At 42.4% G+C, this 16095-nt stretch overlaps 1 protein-coding gene across 1 annotated transcript; it reads left to right on the top strand.

The window, feature by feature from the left end:
* The first annotated feature begins 2529 nt into the window (after positions 1–2529).
* Positions 2530–14998, top strand: LOC108750808 (serine-rich adhesin for platelets). The gene is made up of 7 exons (XM_018490575.1): positions 2530–2886; positions 6227–6441; positions 6522–6665; positions 8647–8799; positions 9280–9528; positions 9764–10015; positions 10110–14998. The coding sequence occupies exons 1-7, from the start codon at positions 2850–2852 to the stop codon at positions 14424–14426; spliced, it is 5367 nt and encodes a 1788-aa protein (XP_018346077.1). The 5' UTR covers positions 2530–2849; the 3' UTR covers positions 14427–14998.
* Positions 14999–16095: the final 1097 nt, after the last annotated feature.

The following is a 16095-nucleotide window of genomic DNA, read 5'->3' as shown; positions in this document are numbered from 1 at the left end:
GTTTGTGTATATCGTCTTAGGTTCTATCAATCAACCGTTCTATTTTCTACGACGTGCAACTCAGAGCGGATATTGGAGATGAATTCGAAATTGGGTGCGCGATCAATCGTTACGTCACTGTACAATCGCGTGCCTCGGCTCGTAGCTGGCACGCGCCAATTTTGCTCTCGCGCTTCCATTTAAATGCGTCGAGTCTTTACCTTCGTCCATTTAAATGCGTCGAGTCTTTACCTTCGTCCATTCAAGAACGAACGCGAAAGCTTTAATCACGGACTGCTAATTTAAAAAGAAAAGAGACAAGGTCTTTTGACCGGTCTTTTTAAACTCGAAGAGATCGAATGTTCTTACTTGCGTTTCGTCGAGGATGTAAAATATTTTTTCTGTGAGTTGCGAAAAACTGAAATAACGCAATATGACAAATTGACTACTAGATATTTATTGTTAGATCACGAAGATAATTACGCAGATTGGAGCAACGTTCTGTTTACTAAAGCATTTCTTTAATCTGTTTTTCGAAAGTATTAATTTCTTGAATTTTCGAAACACATGATTTCACGTCTCGTCTATTTTTATTAATTTGTAGTTTTTCAGAAATTAATTTTAAAAATTTACAGATAATTAATTAATTTAATTATTAATTAAATTATATAATAAAGAACAGAACTGTGTTAATATCATAAATTAATATCACATTTTTTATTTTTGTAGACAATGTCATTTGTACGATAATAATATTATAATTGAAATCCAATAATTACTTTTCATAATAGCATTACATATTACACGAAATTTTAAGTCGTTACAATTCACAGCTGATAAACAACTTTTATCATAGCCCGCTATATTATCGACGCAAGGTTAACATTTTGTGCTCCATTCTCTCCGTTTTATAAATGTTAAAAAAGGAAAGAATACGTTAAAAATAAAAATATTAGATATATAATCGATTAAATACTTATAAAAATTAGAAACGATAAAAATTCTGTTTAAAAAATGTCTATAGTCGATAATTAAAATTTTGCACTTGTAAGTGATGTTACACTTTATATTTTATTTTATATGTTCTCAATCCCTTATAAAATTTCAGAATTAATAACTCATTAAGTATATATATTTAATTTCATAACAATATTATACGTATTTCTATATACCTTTGTTATTTTAGAAATATCTCTTATAAAAAACGTTCTCCACTCTATTTATATAAAAAGAATTTTTTATATAAGAAAAAAATACTCAAAAATGAATACGATAAACAATACTCTTATTAGACTATAATGTGCCAACGTTACATAAAATATAAATGATATGTGAATCGAGGGAAAATTGGGAAGCGAAAGTCGTCGGCGGGAATATCGTTCAGTTCAAACGATACCTCGGAGATATAATGTGTTGATGTGACAAATATATCTCAGAAATAAATCGCACAGCGAGCAAACAATAATCACAAAGCAAATTATAAATATTTCTAAACAAGAAATAAATTAGGAACGCAACCAAGTCGTCATAAAATATCTCACTATTCAACCATTTGATTTCGAATCAAATAAAACTTCGCATCCCAAAAATAAAACTTGCAACTTGTATTTTTTTTTTAATTTCTTCGCTTTTTTCAATTTACAATTAGTTAAATAATTACATTCTTCTTGAAAAAATATATATTATAATTTATGACTCTGACTCATGAGACGTTCCAAAATGTTTGTCTCTCTTCAAGGAAGTAGTCAAAAGTAGTGAATCACGAGCACGATTTCTTTTCATTCACACCACTGTCTAGAAGAAGGTAAAAGACGGCGCGAATGATTTCAGACTTTGCTCGAGAAATAAAAGAATTTAGAAGAACTTGTAGTCTTATTTATGGAGCAATTCGATCGACGTTGTTCATTCGCTCGAGATATCAGGACGACACCGATGGTGAACGCGAGAAAACGCTGGTCAATGGAAAAGAGTGCGGGAGCGGTCCGGAGCGACAACGCCGAGTACTAAGCAAGGTAGCAGACAGGCAGACAGGCAGACAGACAGGCAGGCAGGCAGGCAGGCAGGCAGGCAGGCAGGAGGCGGCGTATATTATTGATCAATAAAAGCGGCTGGTATGAGCGCCCGTGCCGGTGGCGGTGACGGCGGCGGCGACGGTGGTGGCGGCGGCGGCAACGACGGAGGCAGCTGTCACTTCCTCCGCGTTTTTACGTCGCGCGCGCGGATACACGCGCTCGCCGCCGCGCGCGCGGAACCGTGTTCCCGGGTACCAGGTAGCAGCGCGCGGAGCGATCCCGCTGCTCCTGGTCGTCGAGTCCCGACCGGTGGTGGTGCGTCATCGCGCGCGTTTTAGGTGGTGCGTGTAGGCGGTGTGTGCGTGCACGACGACGCGTACGCGAATACGCGTGATATACGCGCCGCCCGTCTCTCGACCGTTTGCATTCCTCTCGGCGTATGGGAAATACACGGCCGGAGGGTGAGACGCCGGCCGGGGGTAATAGTGCGAGAAGGGGACGGTAGAGGAGAGTACGCGCGCGAGAGAGAGAGAGAGAGAGAGAGAGAGAGAGAGAGAAGAGGGGTGGGGAGGCAGGAGAAAGGAAAGACCAGGGGGTGCGCGGACACAGAGGGAACAGGAAGAAGGAGAGAGACAGAGGGAGACCGACGTGCTACGACATGTGTCCGTGCTGAGTATCGTGTCCCCGACACCGTGTGCCGACGTACGAGGGTGCGTCTTAAGGCAGGGTCACCGGGAGAGGGGGTGCGGATGACAGACGGACGGAGAAAAAGATAGAGAGAAAATTCTCGTCGACCCCTTCGTGCCGTGTTCTTCGGGGCTCTCTCTCTCCCACGTCGTCGTCTACGCGGGACCACCGATGCAGACCTTACGGAAAAAAAACAGTCCTTGCAAGTGTGAGTAGAGAGCAGATTTTTTGTTTCGCTCAGACTTCGTTTACCCTCGCGTACCCCGTGTTCTGTAAATCGTTCGTGATTCCAAAGAGTTTATGTGTCTTCCCCGTCATCCCCGATGGTGGCGAGTCGACGGGTGCTCCTAGTGCCACCCTGTATATCCGTTAGGGGTGGTTAGGAGCGCTCCGTAATATGGCTTCCTCGCGTATTTGAGGGGTTTTCATGCCTCGTGCGATTTTCACGATTGACTGTGCAATTCGACACGATTGATGCGTCTCGCGACGCGAAAACGAGAACACGAGAAACAAGTCGTGAATTCACTCACCATAAAACCGGAAGTTTATCCCCTTTGCACCCAGATGAACGCGTTTATCAACTGAGCAATGAACAGACAACTTCTCTCGGCATCGCCGAGAGATGTCGACGTCTGTGCCGTGCGCGTGTTCTAGATTACTACTGCAGGACTTTTGAGAAGACAGCGCGGAAACGTGCTTATCCCTTTATCCGATTAGACACTTTAATTGGCGTAATTGAAATCGTAAAAGAATGCTGCGGGAAAAATGAGAAGATCTCGTTATGGAAATAAGGTGGGAAATATTCTAACAAAGTTTACGACAAGCACGCTGATTTGAAATGGCATACATCGACGCGTGCTCCCTCATTATATATTTAAAGCTAAGCGGTCGATAGTTTTCGAATTACGCTCGTGTAATACGACGGAAGTGTTAACTACAAACTGAAAGGAAAATGGAGAGGAAAATGGAAAATGTCGCTGAATGAATTGCAAGATTGCGAGTCATTATATAGACAAATACACTCCGCATAAATAGACAATTTCTTAATGAGTCACACGATAATAATTTATCGTTTCTCTTCATTGTTTCTGAATCTTAGATTTTTCAATATTGTCACATAACTAATAGCCACGTTGCTATTTCTTTTACAATAATGTTTCCTTGAGTTACATCATACAGAATATCCATAAATAAACAGGTAAAGTTTGAGCCGGACTTCTTCGATCCAAGCTTCTTTTTTTTTTGTGAAAATGTCAAGAGTAGTCTCGACGCGATAAAAATATTTTCACAACGATACACCAAGTTTTCCGATACGTTTGGTTGCTATATTGTCGCATGTCTTATCGTAGACCGTGCAATATGTACTATATACACAGAATTTATCAATTTACCGATAAAACTTGACTTCAGAAACCGATAGAAACTGGAAGAAATTCGATTAAGATTCAGGAGACATTCATTTTTTATTAAATCTATCTTCGAGATCAAATTTTTTTAAAGAAAAATATGGGATAACAGAAGATTTCGTTGTCTCTCTCTCTCTCTCCTTAGAAAAATAATACTGTAAACTGCTTAGTTAATAAATTAATTACTTATTTTGAATATTAAAAATTAATGATAGTGCTTTGAATACTCAAATAAATGATTAATTATTATACAAATTAATTATTATACAATTGTATCAATTTAATATTTACGCGATAGAATTTTAAACGATGACTCTTAAAGAAAACAATTTAATAACGTAATTATTAACCAATTTATTAAATAATACACGAGAGAATTCTTATTAGGACTCTTGGAGAAATTTAATATTGCAAGTATTAAATTGATCAGTAACTAATTTATTTTCACTATTTTTAACGTATTTTTATTATTAAAAACACTAATAACAGTGCTTTTAATACTTTAAATAAGTAATCAACTAACCAATTTAACTTACGGTAAGAGTTGTTGTAAAAATTCTCTCGTAATGATATAGAGGAACTTACAATTAAATGTAATATCGTTGATTCGTACTTTGGCTAACTGCTTCGTCTTATTGCACACTCTTTTCACGGGCCATAATAATAATTATTATTGGAGGCGCGGAATACATGGGGGCAAGTGCAATGCAGGGCGCATCTGGCGCGAAAAGCAAGGAGAGAAAGAAGAAGGAGTCTCGAAAATTTGGATTGGTACCGGACGTATACAGTCCTCGAGTGCCGACAGTTGGCGTTCTACACTCGTAGACTACGAGTGCCTTCGAACAAACGCCACAGCAACCTTCAGTCATTAAAATCGTAGGGGCAGCGAAGAGCCTGCTGAGAGAAAAAAAAGTCGCGGTACCTCTCGCTTCTTTTTTTTTTTACGCTCTTTCTATATTATTTAGATCTTCAACAGATTTATCGTACCCTTGTTTGCACACACGGTCGCTGATAAAGTCAACTATTTTGCATAGTAAAGCATAATATAATTATTCTCAGACCATAATGTACAATTATTTATGTCCGCGCTGATATTTACTGTAATTCGGAGCTACGCGAACTAGTTACATTCATTATAAACTTATGCCATATAATTACACTTTTGTACCAAAAGCCGCGAAGTTATAACGAGTCGTGTAACTGGCGTAACGCATTGTTTCAAATATTTATCACCGGTATTAATCTCCATTTACCAAATGTTATCGAGTACTTTGATACAATGGAAGCAATATTGGCCGGCACTTCCGTTTACCAAAATGAATACAACAAATGGCACGTATTATTATCGCGGCTACGAACAGATATAGACCCAATTATCGGCTTCCGAACCATTAATTTTAATGCCGGGTCTCACCGACGGGAGATCGTTCTCGAGTTGTCACTCGAGTTCTTTCATTTTATAGTCCCGCCGGTCAAATTGGTTGTACGACCGATCGATGTCGATTTAATGCGTCCGAACGTATCGTCGTCGGGATCGCTTTTCTGGAGGGCCTCCCCTCAGCGACTTCAAATACGATAATTCGATCTACTGGGCACCGAGCGATTCTCCTTCATGCAAGATCGAGCGGGGCCCGCACGGCGTGATATTACAACAAGTACACCCCGTGCTTTCGTATTTTCGCGTTACTTCCGCGACGGTTCACCGTGCAGAATGGATTGAGAACGATTCGCGGCGAGCGACCTTAAGGGGATCCTAAAGTCGTCCAAACCGGTCGATTTTATGCCAATATACGAAAAAATGTTGGAAAATTATAGTTTTGTTATCGGCTTCTACCGTCGACTCGTAACAATATTATCAATTCATTCAACGAATTAAGCTGAACACCGATGAATCAATTTTTGTTCAAAAATTCCTGCTGCAATCTTAATTTTCTACGACGTTTATAAACAAACAAACAAAACAAAACAAAATAAGAACCGCAACTGAAATAGATCGTTTGTCGTGTACGAATTATTAATCATACAGCTGCAGACATTGGAGATTATTTTTATTCGTTTCTCTAATGAATTGCCAGTTATTTCTTCATTCTATCAATCGAAGGAGGGCGTTAAAATAATCCCGCATATATTTTTTGCTTTCAGTCAAGAATGACCCAACCCGCTTTCTTGGGGAGGGCGTGTCGTTCAAGGCGAAGCTGATCGGTATTTTGGAGGTGACGGAAGCACGCGGTGACCGGATGTGCCAGACGGCCTTGGCTGAGCTGAAGATGGCGATTCGCGCCGCCGGTGAGCACAAGCAACGAATCGCCGTTCAGGTCAGCATAGATGGGCTTCGTTTGAGGGACGAAAAGACGGGGGTAAGTAACGAAATTATTCACGTACAGGGAAACACTGCGGATCGATTTGTGAGATAATTTATGATTGCATCCTTTCGCAGGACTGCCTGTATCATCATCCGGTACATAAAATATCATTTATCGCGCAAGATATGAGCGATTCGAGAGCCTTCGGATATATTTTCGGATCACCGGATACTGGACATCGATTCTTCGGCATTAAGACTGATAAGGCGGCGAGCCAGGTAAATTTTTCTATTTTCGTTTTCTTTGAACGATTGTTTCTTTACGTACGTCATTGCACCAAAAAAATTTCCTTTAAAGATGTGTGAAATACGTATAATAATGAAGTGACGTAATCCACGATTAATTCTTGTTCTCTACAAGTAACGAATGAATTCTTCATGCGTACTTGAACGTCAGTTTGAAGAGCCTGTATCACAGGCCCTCGGCAAATACGCGAAAATCTAATCCGAATGCACAAGACGCACAGGGCGAGGGGCATCGAATTGATTTCGCAGCTCGAGAGTTATCAGGGACACGCACGAGCGATTACGATTTCGCGTTCCTGCGTCGCTGCCAAACGCGGTTAAAGTGTGTCAATTATCGAGAACGAGTAGCCAGCCGGGCATCGAGGAGGGGTGTAGCCGGAGGAGAGCAGGGAGCCTAGAATGATATTTGCCCGATCCGAGAAGCAATATCGACCTCGGGCGACCGTAATCCCGGATGCGTATGTAAATAATTGCATTACACGGCTCCGCGTTCAACTCCACCCCGTTCCTCCGTTCCACGTCCTCGCCGCGGGAGATTGTTGCCGGATTATCCACGGCTCACTTCGTATGCCCCGTTCAAAGGGATCGACGAGCAACTTCTTGATATTCAAATCCGTCGGTATATCCCACTTTTGTGCTCAAGCACCGCGCGATTTAAGCGTCGGGAAAATGCTTCTTTCAAGTGTTTCCTTTTTTTCTGCGTCGAAGAAAATCGAAACTCACACGCGAGTAGCATGTTGTTCTTAAACGCAATCGATCGGGAGCGAAGCAACTGTAAACGTGTTATTATTATTATCCTAGGGACACAATGAATACAAAACTTAAGTCTAATGAATTTTAACGCATAAGTTAGATATGAGACAGCAACCGCGTATAATAATTTTGACACTGCTTCATTGAATTTAATTTTATTACGCGACGAAAATCTAGTCAATTCATTCAGAAAAGGTACTTTCCTAATAAATCTCTGTTTCACTTATTTTCCCTTGTCTCTCATTGAGCAAAATAAGTTTGAAATAGTTAGTATTATTACGCGGTATTATTCGCGCAATGCATTGCGGTCGCGAGCAACTTTCCACAAGACGAATATTAGACATAATAGTAGCGAACAGAAGTTCATGACGACTAATCAGCTACGTTAAGTCGAGGAATATGTTTAACTCTGGCATGAAGCACGGAGACTTTCGCTCTCGATTGTGCGCGCGCTGGCACAATTGCCGGGCCCTCAACTCGTACAATTCAATAGTGGCGATCATCGCCGCGAAAATGAAATCAGCTCGGGAAGCTTGCGCGACAGGTGGCAAATTAATTCAACAACCTTACGCCTTCATTCAATTTCCAAGTTTAATTTCTGCGCTCGCCTCCTGTAAACGACTCCGGTAATCCTCGCCCGTATATTCGGCGGCGTGTTTGATGCGCTGCTGGAGGTTTTAACCGACGTGGAATCGCAGCAAATAGAGGGTTGTCGCGCTGATAGTACGGGGGTAGGAGGGAAGAGGGGGGGGGGGAGTGAGAATAAAACGAACGATCGAAGAAAGGTTTCGGAAATTACGATCAACGAGCGTGGGTAATTTCCTCGATATTTTTTCATTCCTGAAGGAAGTTAATTTAGATTCGTCGCGGGAATTCTCGAGGCTTCAAATTGGTCTTAAAATAAAGGAAAGTTCATCCCTTTTTTTCTATTGGAACACAAAAAGATCGCTACATACGTGAAAAATTTTAAGATGATAAAATGAATGAAAAAAATTTGTAAATAAAAAATCTTACTGTTATTTTTATAATTAAGTTTCTCAAAAAGATGATTTCTTCAAAAATTAAATCGAAAAATATTCTCAAATAAGAAGAATACTTCAAATACGTCTGAGTTCGAATATGTACGAAATGACGAAATGTAAATGAGTTTACGTCTGCAAGTTTGGTGCAAGTGGCACAAACAAGATATTTTGTTTAACAGGTGGTGATAGCGATGCGGGACTTGTTCCAAGTAGTGTTCGAGCTGAAGAAGAAAGAGATTGAACTGGCGAAACAGCACATAGAGCAGAATGCCATTAATGCGATTAAATTCCACACCGGCGGTATTTTCGTTGAATCGGCACCCGACACCAAGGTGAGTTCCAGTCCCTCGAAATAATTGCTGCAGTCAAGATATGTCAGCTAAATTGTTCTCTTTAATGACTCTTTTTGTTCGCATTTTTAACTGCTTCTCCATTTTCTTCATAGTGTGCCTGAAGTATCATTATTCATGAATTCATTAATTTAAATATCATCTAAAATCAGTCAATGTGACTTGTCAAACTGATTCTTTATCTCATTCTAAATAGAATTAGAAAATCTATAATAATTAAAAAAGATCATGATTAACTTTAAAATTTTTATAAATGTCATTAATCATAATCAAGATGATTATTTGTCGTTGTTTATATTGTAACTATCATATTGTATTATTACGATTTAGAAAGAAATAAAGAATCGATTGCACAACAGTACGAGTTCATCGACGTTGGTGGATTGGACTTTAAAAGAAATACCGATAATAGTAAGACGTAATTAACAGACGCTAGAGACGCGTTACGATAATTTGTCGCAGGGCGCAGCGGGCACCGAGTCATCGTTTCATCGAATTCGCACGACTAACTGCGAGGTCGACAAAACCGCCGATCGCAAGAACGAGACACAGAGCGGTGTGATTGCGGATTTGCTAGATCTCCAGTTCGAACTGAATTCGCTGCAGCAGGGCATTCATCAGATGGACAAAATTACGCCAGAAAATCCCATACCGTCTACCGACGATCTATTCGAGACCGATCCGTTCGGTGATTCTTTCGCGAACATGAAGGTGCGGATTGGTATTGCGAATTTGCGAATATCTTCTTCATCTAATGCGTTAGAAAGGAAATTGCAATCATCGCAATCTTAATATCGGTGTGAATGGAGAAACTGTATTTTTTTCATTATCTATCAGAAAACGAATCAAACGTAATCATTACAACCATGATATTCATAGCGAAGAAAAACGATATTCATTGACAATATTATATATTCGACGTTTTATTTTTCTGTACCTGTTGCAGCTGCAGGACACGGTTCGTCCAATTCTGCCACCGCCACCCTCCTCGACCAAGAGAGGGCATTTAGAAAGACAGCATACCGTACCAGTACCGCCCGCATCGACTACTTCCAGTCCGGCGACGACGTTAGTTAGTAAAACGCCACCACCACAGAGCACGATTCACTGGTTCGACAAAGAGGCTGAGGATCTTTTCAACGACAGTGAGATGACAAGTCTAAGTAAAAATTCAACGACGAAGAAGGATCCGGAAGATGTAAGTGTGTCTTCTCTATAATTTTCTCTCCATTTTTTTAGCGAATAATACATTTCAATAATAATAACTTCATGCGACTTATATCGTATTGCAGAGCTCAGTGGAGACTACGCCTCGTAACAGTCAAACAAAAAGTCCGCAGATCGACGTGTTCACGGAACTGGATCCCCTGGGTACCGGTCTGATTAAGCCTTACGTAGACAAGAAGGATTTCTTCCAGCACTTGAAAAATCCACCGAAAAAAGTCCTCAAAGATTTGGTGTCAACGAATTCCAGCGATAGTTTTCCAACGAATTTCAACATCACAACCAGTACGGAATGCATAGAGTCGACGAAAACGCAAAATGAATTATCGTCAAGGGACAGCGAGGACAATAACTTCGCCAATTTCGATCGATTCGATGAGAACGAGGCGAGCCAATCCTCCTCCCAGCAGAGAATCGAATCGCCGCCGAAAAAAGAGACAACCTCCCGCTCGATACATCATCAGCCTCTCTCGGTGTGTTTGCCACCGGAGGAATCGACGTTATCTAAAGGATCGGCTACCGCTTCGGGAGGAAGCTCGATCCTTCGTAGTATGGACAGAGACTCGACGGAATCAACACAGGGGTTGGTGAAGCTACCCAGTCCGAAGAAGTATCTTCAATCAGTACGGAAGAGGGACTTCGACATCGATTTACCGGCCGGAAAAACGCAGTCTTTGGAATCCAACAAACAGTTCCCGGTGGATTTCTCGATGACAAACGAATCACCGGCATCGCCACTGCGGTCTTGTTCATCGGACGCAAACTCGCGTCTTTCTAGCTCGAGCGCGGAATTGGATCTGGTGCCGGAACCACCGCCTAGGGGCACGGGAAGTATTCTTATTAACCCGCCGCCTTTACCACCGAAGAAGCAGGGAGTTCGAGGGGGCGCGAGGCCACCGCCTAGACCGCCACACACGGAGGGACATTTCCAGTACGACTTTCCACAGCGTGAGACCTCGCCGTCACCCACCAAAATTGTTAGGGATAAAAACAAAAGTCCGCCGAGAGATATCAAAGGTCATCAGTTTGACGACAATTTCAGTCCGTCTGCGCAAATATCCGATAGATCGGACTTTACGGCGACCACTACCTCCGCCTTCGAGGATTCGTTCAGCACGATAATATCATCCACAACATCGTTATCGTCCGTGCCCTTTACTACCAGCAGCACCAGCGTCCCGGTTACGGACTCCAAAAAGATGAAACCGCCGCTGGATATCACGCTCAGTCAGCTGACATCATCGTGGACGAATCTGGATGAGTTGGCCTCCAGTCTTAGCATGACCGTTCAGCAGCTGACGAGTCTGACTTTGACGCAACTCACGCAATGCTTGGCGAGTCTTTCGGCAAAAGAAACTATCGCTGATGCAGAGGAAACTCCGTCAATAACGACAACGTCGATGTCGACATCGATAAAGGAGCAAACAGTGGTTCCATCTAAATCAGTGACCTCGTCGCTGTCGTCGTTGGCATCAAAGTCGCTTGAGATGACGATTGGATCGAATTCGACTTCTTTCGTGTGCTCGGAATCTTTCAAAACCAATTACGAACCGGAAACAAAACAGGATTCTACGTATGACAAGTACGCAGTTTTTCGAGAATTACTGGAAATGGAGCAGATGGAACGGAAGGAAGAAGAGATCGAAGAGCCAACTGAGAATAACGAAGAGTTTAATAAAAACGAACAAGATTCCGACGAAGTTCAAATTCAACCAGATGTACCAACCAGTGAGAGTACTTCGAATTCTATAGCTTCGTTGGTGAATTTAACCGTCAAGCTACCAGTTAAAAATGAAAACTTGTTGAAAGAAGGGCCTGCAACGAAATCAGACGAAACAGTAACTAGCTCCCTTGTAAATTTAACAACAGAAAAATCGATAGAAGTCGAAGACAAAGAAATCGAGAAGGAAAGCGACGTGATTGCAGATGCAGATGTCACATCCGATTCGTCTACGGTCCAGCCAACAGAAATAGACATCGACGACGATAAGGAGAAGACGCAGACTATCATGGATGCGGAAGATAGACCAGAAAATTCCGAAAAAGGGAGCGACGCCAATGGCACTTTGTCTGATAAAATCGGATCCGATATTTTCAACGATGAGATGAATGGCTCATCCGTGGCTGAGAGATCCTCGATGGAGGTAAAATCCTCGATTTCCACATCAAGCGACAGATACGCTGCTCTACGGGAGATCATCGGCGAACCAGAGCCGGTGCCGATGATCAAGAAGGACGACGAGGAGATATTGAGCTCCGCCCGAGCATCACCGGTGGTGCAATCTCAGCAACAAATTCAGCAGTCGAGAAGCCTGGCGGAGGTAGAATTATTGAATTTGTTTTCCGACAGTCTGCCACCACCAGCGAGCTCGAATATCTCGGCTAAGAAGGATTCGGAAGATTTGAAGGCTGTAGCGATGGACATTTTTGAAGAGATTAAAATGTTGAACACCGGCACACATCGCGCCAAGGAGACCAAGCCATTGGCTTCGTCCTCGGGCTTTGAGGACATGTTTTGTCCGTTCGGGGAGACGACGCGATCGGACAAGGATGACAATAAGGAAGACACTAATTGGGCCAAGTTCGACACGGGCGTCTTTTGCTCGTCCGATAGATCTTCGTGCGAGGGACAGCGATCGATAGGCGGTACTTCGCCATGGTCACCAGACGGCAAAGATTTCCATAGAGAGATTTCGTTCAAGGGAAACAGCGGTTACCGACACTCGGGCGACAGCGATAACGAATGGAAAGACGAGGAGGAGAGCGAAGAGAGCAACGGCAGGTTACGAGGGGACGGTAGATACTGGTCCCGGCATCCGCGATTCGATGCACCCGGTTTTGAAGATAGATCGTTTTATGAGGATACCGACAAACGGGACCGCAGCTTTCGCGACAGGATGGGCAGAAAATCGCGCGGTGCACCGTGGACAAAGAGTGCCGCTCATCGTCCGCGCGACCCGTCACCCTGGTACGAGGAAGGTCAATGGGAAGACGACGGTCCGCGGCGGTATCCACATCGAAAAGTGCAGCCCTACAAGGACGACGAGGATCAATACGAAACGCATTGGAAATGTCGGTCGAAGCCGCCGCCGTCACAGCGGTGTAATTGGAGTCATGACGTTCACGGTTCGTACTACGATGATGAGCGTAAGCGAAAGCTGATGCTGTGGAACGACGAAGATCGTTTCGGTAGCAGCCAAGAGAGCATGGGTTATGACGAGGAAGATCGATGGAGTAGAAGAAGGTACGAGAGAAGACGATGGGAGGAAGATAACAGATTCTGGGGTAGAAGAGGGCCTCCAGACGCCGATTATGCTTTAAGAGAATCACTCTATTATTCACTATATCGCGATAGCAGAGACAGACCTCACGATTATCCGTCCTGGGACGAGGAGTACGGTCCGGAACGTCCGGGCGACGACTCGCCCAGATACAATCCGGCGGGTAGGAAGAGACATTGGCCGAAGAGACCCAACAGCGCAAACGACGGCCGTAACAACGATATGGTGTACGCAGAACCACGCAAATTCGGCGCCTCCAGGTCCGAGTGCAGCGACAATGATTCCGATCCGTATCTACGACCCTCTCAACGTTCTAGGAGTCGCGAGAGCTACTGGGGTAGCGATCAGGAATACGATAGCTGGGTAGAGCGACCGTACTGGTCCGAAGGTCCCGATTCAAAGAGTGAGACGATGCACCGCAAGCGAATAGCCAGGCACAAGACTCGACAGGTGCAAAAGACGCAGAGTCCGTTCGAGGACGATTTCGCACAAAGCGTTGAGCACATGGAACCGTCTGGTCCAAGCGGCGCGATAGAACCGCTGGCACCGGTGGATGTGCGCATACGACTGGATACGGCTGACCAAAAGCGGGAGCCGCCGCCTGCGAGTCCCTCGTCCGGTATCAGAGGTCCGAAGGATCATCCTAGGCGAGATATCCCCGTTCGGGAATACAACAAACGATCGAGCTACTTCGAGGATGATCTCACACCCACGGCGAGCGCATCCAGTGACACGTCCGACCGACAGAGGTTGTCGTCCGAACTCAAAGCCACGCCAGAGGAGCTGCCGTGCGATACCAAGGATCCACAGCAGTCCATCGATGGCTTCGTCTCCGAGGATAGCGGTCGTGATTCCTTCTTCAATGGCGATCTGAGGTTCGACGACGACGCCTTCGTCTTCAAGTCCGAACTGGATGACAACGTGCCGGACCACCGTGCGACTACGTTGCCGCTGAAGAATTCGAGACAGGGAAAATACGGGCCAGGGAATAATAATAACAATAATAAGACGGCTAGGGGTGATCAGTATATCCGGAAATCGGAATCGGTGAATATCTTCGCGAGGGAGAGCGACCCGTTCGACGGCGACGATTTCTTCAATTGATCTATCGAGCGAACGACAGTAAGGGTCGCTAAAACCCCGCGCTAAGTTCGGTGACACTAATGTGGACTAGATAATTGGAACTTGGATTTAAAAAAATGAGAAGAAAAGAGAAAAAAGGAGAACAAAAGGACGGTTTTCATTGCACACTCGAAAAACGTCGGCGGATCGTGAAAAACGGTGGAATCCAACGCTACAACGATACTTGGTTCTCCTCTAGTCGGAACTCGGCTATAGCAATTTTAACGTAGTAAAATTGAAGAAAGAGCTTTGAATGCAACTTGAACATATCCGAAAAAGTGTTGTAGCGATATTTTTCTGCGCTTCTCTCATTTCACAAAATTCTTCTAAAAATCTATTCTTGTTCGACTGTGAGAAAGCGCAATTCTTCGTTTCACGTAACTAACAATTTTCTTATAATTTATCTTTTACATTAATTTACATATGCCCGTACTTCTCGACAGAATTAAGTCGTCTTGAAGAAAAGGGTGAAATGTCCAAAAATTAATCATTTTTAATCTTGTTTTTTTTTTTTTTTTTTTTTTTAAGTAGAGAAAAAGAAATTTTTAGGCATACACACAACAAAAAGACTAGTCCTATTCTAATGAATTTGTATATAATATTTTAATGTATTAGAATTGATTCGCCGAGAGAAAAGAAAGAGAAAAGTCAGCATGATTTAATAATTTATGTATTGCATAATTATTAAATATTTTATTTATATGTTTATATACTCAATTATTGTAATTTATTTAATTATCTTTTCGTTGCAAGAATTTGTAAATTGTGCAATTTAATTATATTTGTTAAGGACCGATTCTAGTCAAGTGTGCGTAACCGTTGTATTTGGGAGTTTCGAGGAAGGAAAACTGATAGCACGTTTTGGGGAGTAATCAAAACATGATTTTTATACATTTTTAACTAGCACGAATCAATTACTTTACATTAGGCGTTTGTACATCGTCGACGACGACGATCCTTCTGCGAGCTCCCCTCCGATTCGTCATTCGGTTACGCTGCTGACAAATTGCTCTCAAGCGTGAGAGATACGAAGGGTGGTAGAATTATATTTACACAGACGAGATTATTGCCTTATGTTCGTCGTACCTTTAATGTTCTAAGTATGCGAAATTGCTCGGATATGAAATTATTTAATGCGTATAAAGTCGGATTGTGGAAAGAAAAGTTTCTTTTAAAGGTATAAACTAAATTATTTCATCCTCTAATTTTTCGACTCTATTTTTTCATTGTAAGTGAAAATAAATGTTGACAGAATAATGTAATTCCAAGTTACAAATTACTTATAACAAAACTTAAAGTTAAAGTGATATTTCTCTATAAGGTGACTTGAAAATTCCAGACAATATCGTCCAGCACACGATGATTTCTTTCTGACACACCGAAGCTTCCCTCAATGGCTTCAATTATTCTCAACGCTTTTAAAGATAAAAATTGCTTTTACAAAAACTGTTTTTATGAAAGCGAAATGAGATGTAAAAGATAAGATAAAAACAAATACTTTTTACTTCAAATTATAAATAATGCTCGTCGCTACATGTTCTGTCTAATCTTATATACAGAGCGCGTAGTTTGTCAAGATTTATCGCAAATTCTCTATTAATATATTTGCATGATTTATGTTGATCAGTATTTCTACGCTAACCACCGTATT

Source organism: Trachymyrmex septentrionalis, unplaced genomic scaffold, assembly GCF_001594115.1.
Source record: "Trachymyrmex septentrionalis isolate Tsep2-gDNA-1 unplaced genomic scaffold, Tsep1.0 scaffold37, whole genome shotgun sequence".
NCBI classification, from domain to species: domain Eukaryota; kingdom Metazoa; phylum Arthropoda; class Insecta; order Hymenoptera; family Formicidae; genus Trachymyrmex; species Trachymyrmex septentrionalis.
The sequence above is the reverse complement of the archived record's forward strand: the minus strand, read 5'-3'. Positions and strand labels throughout refer to the sequence as shown.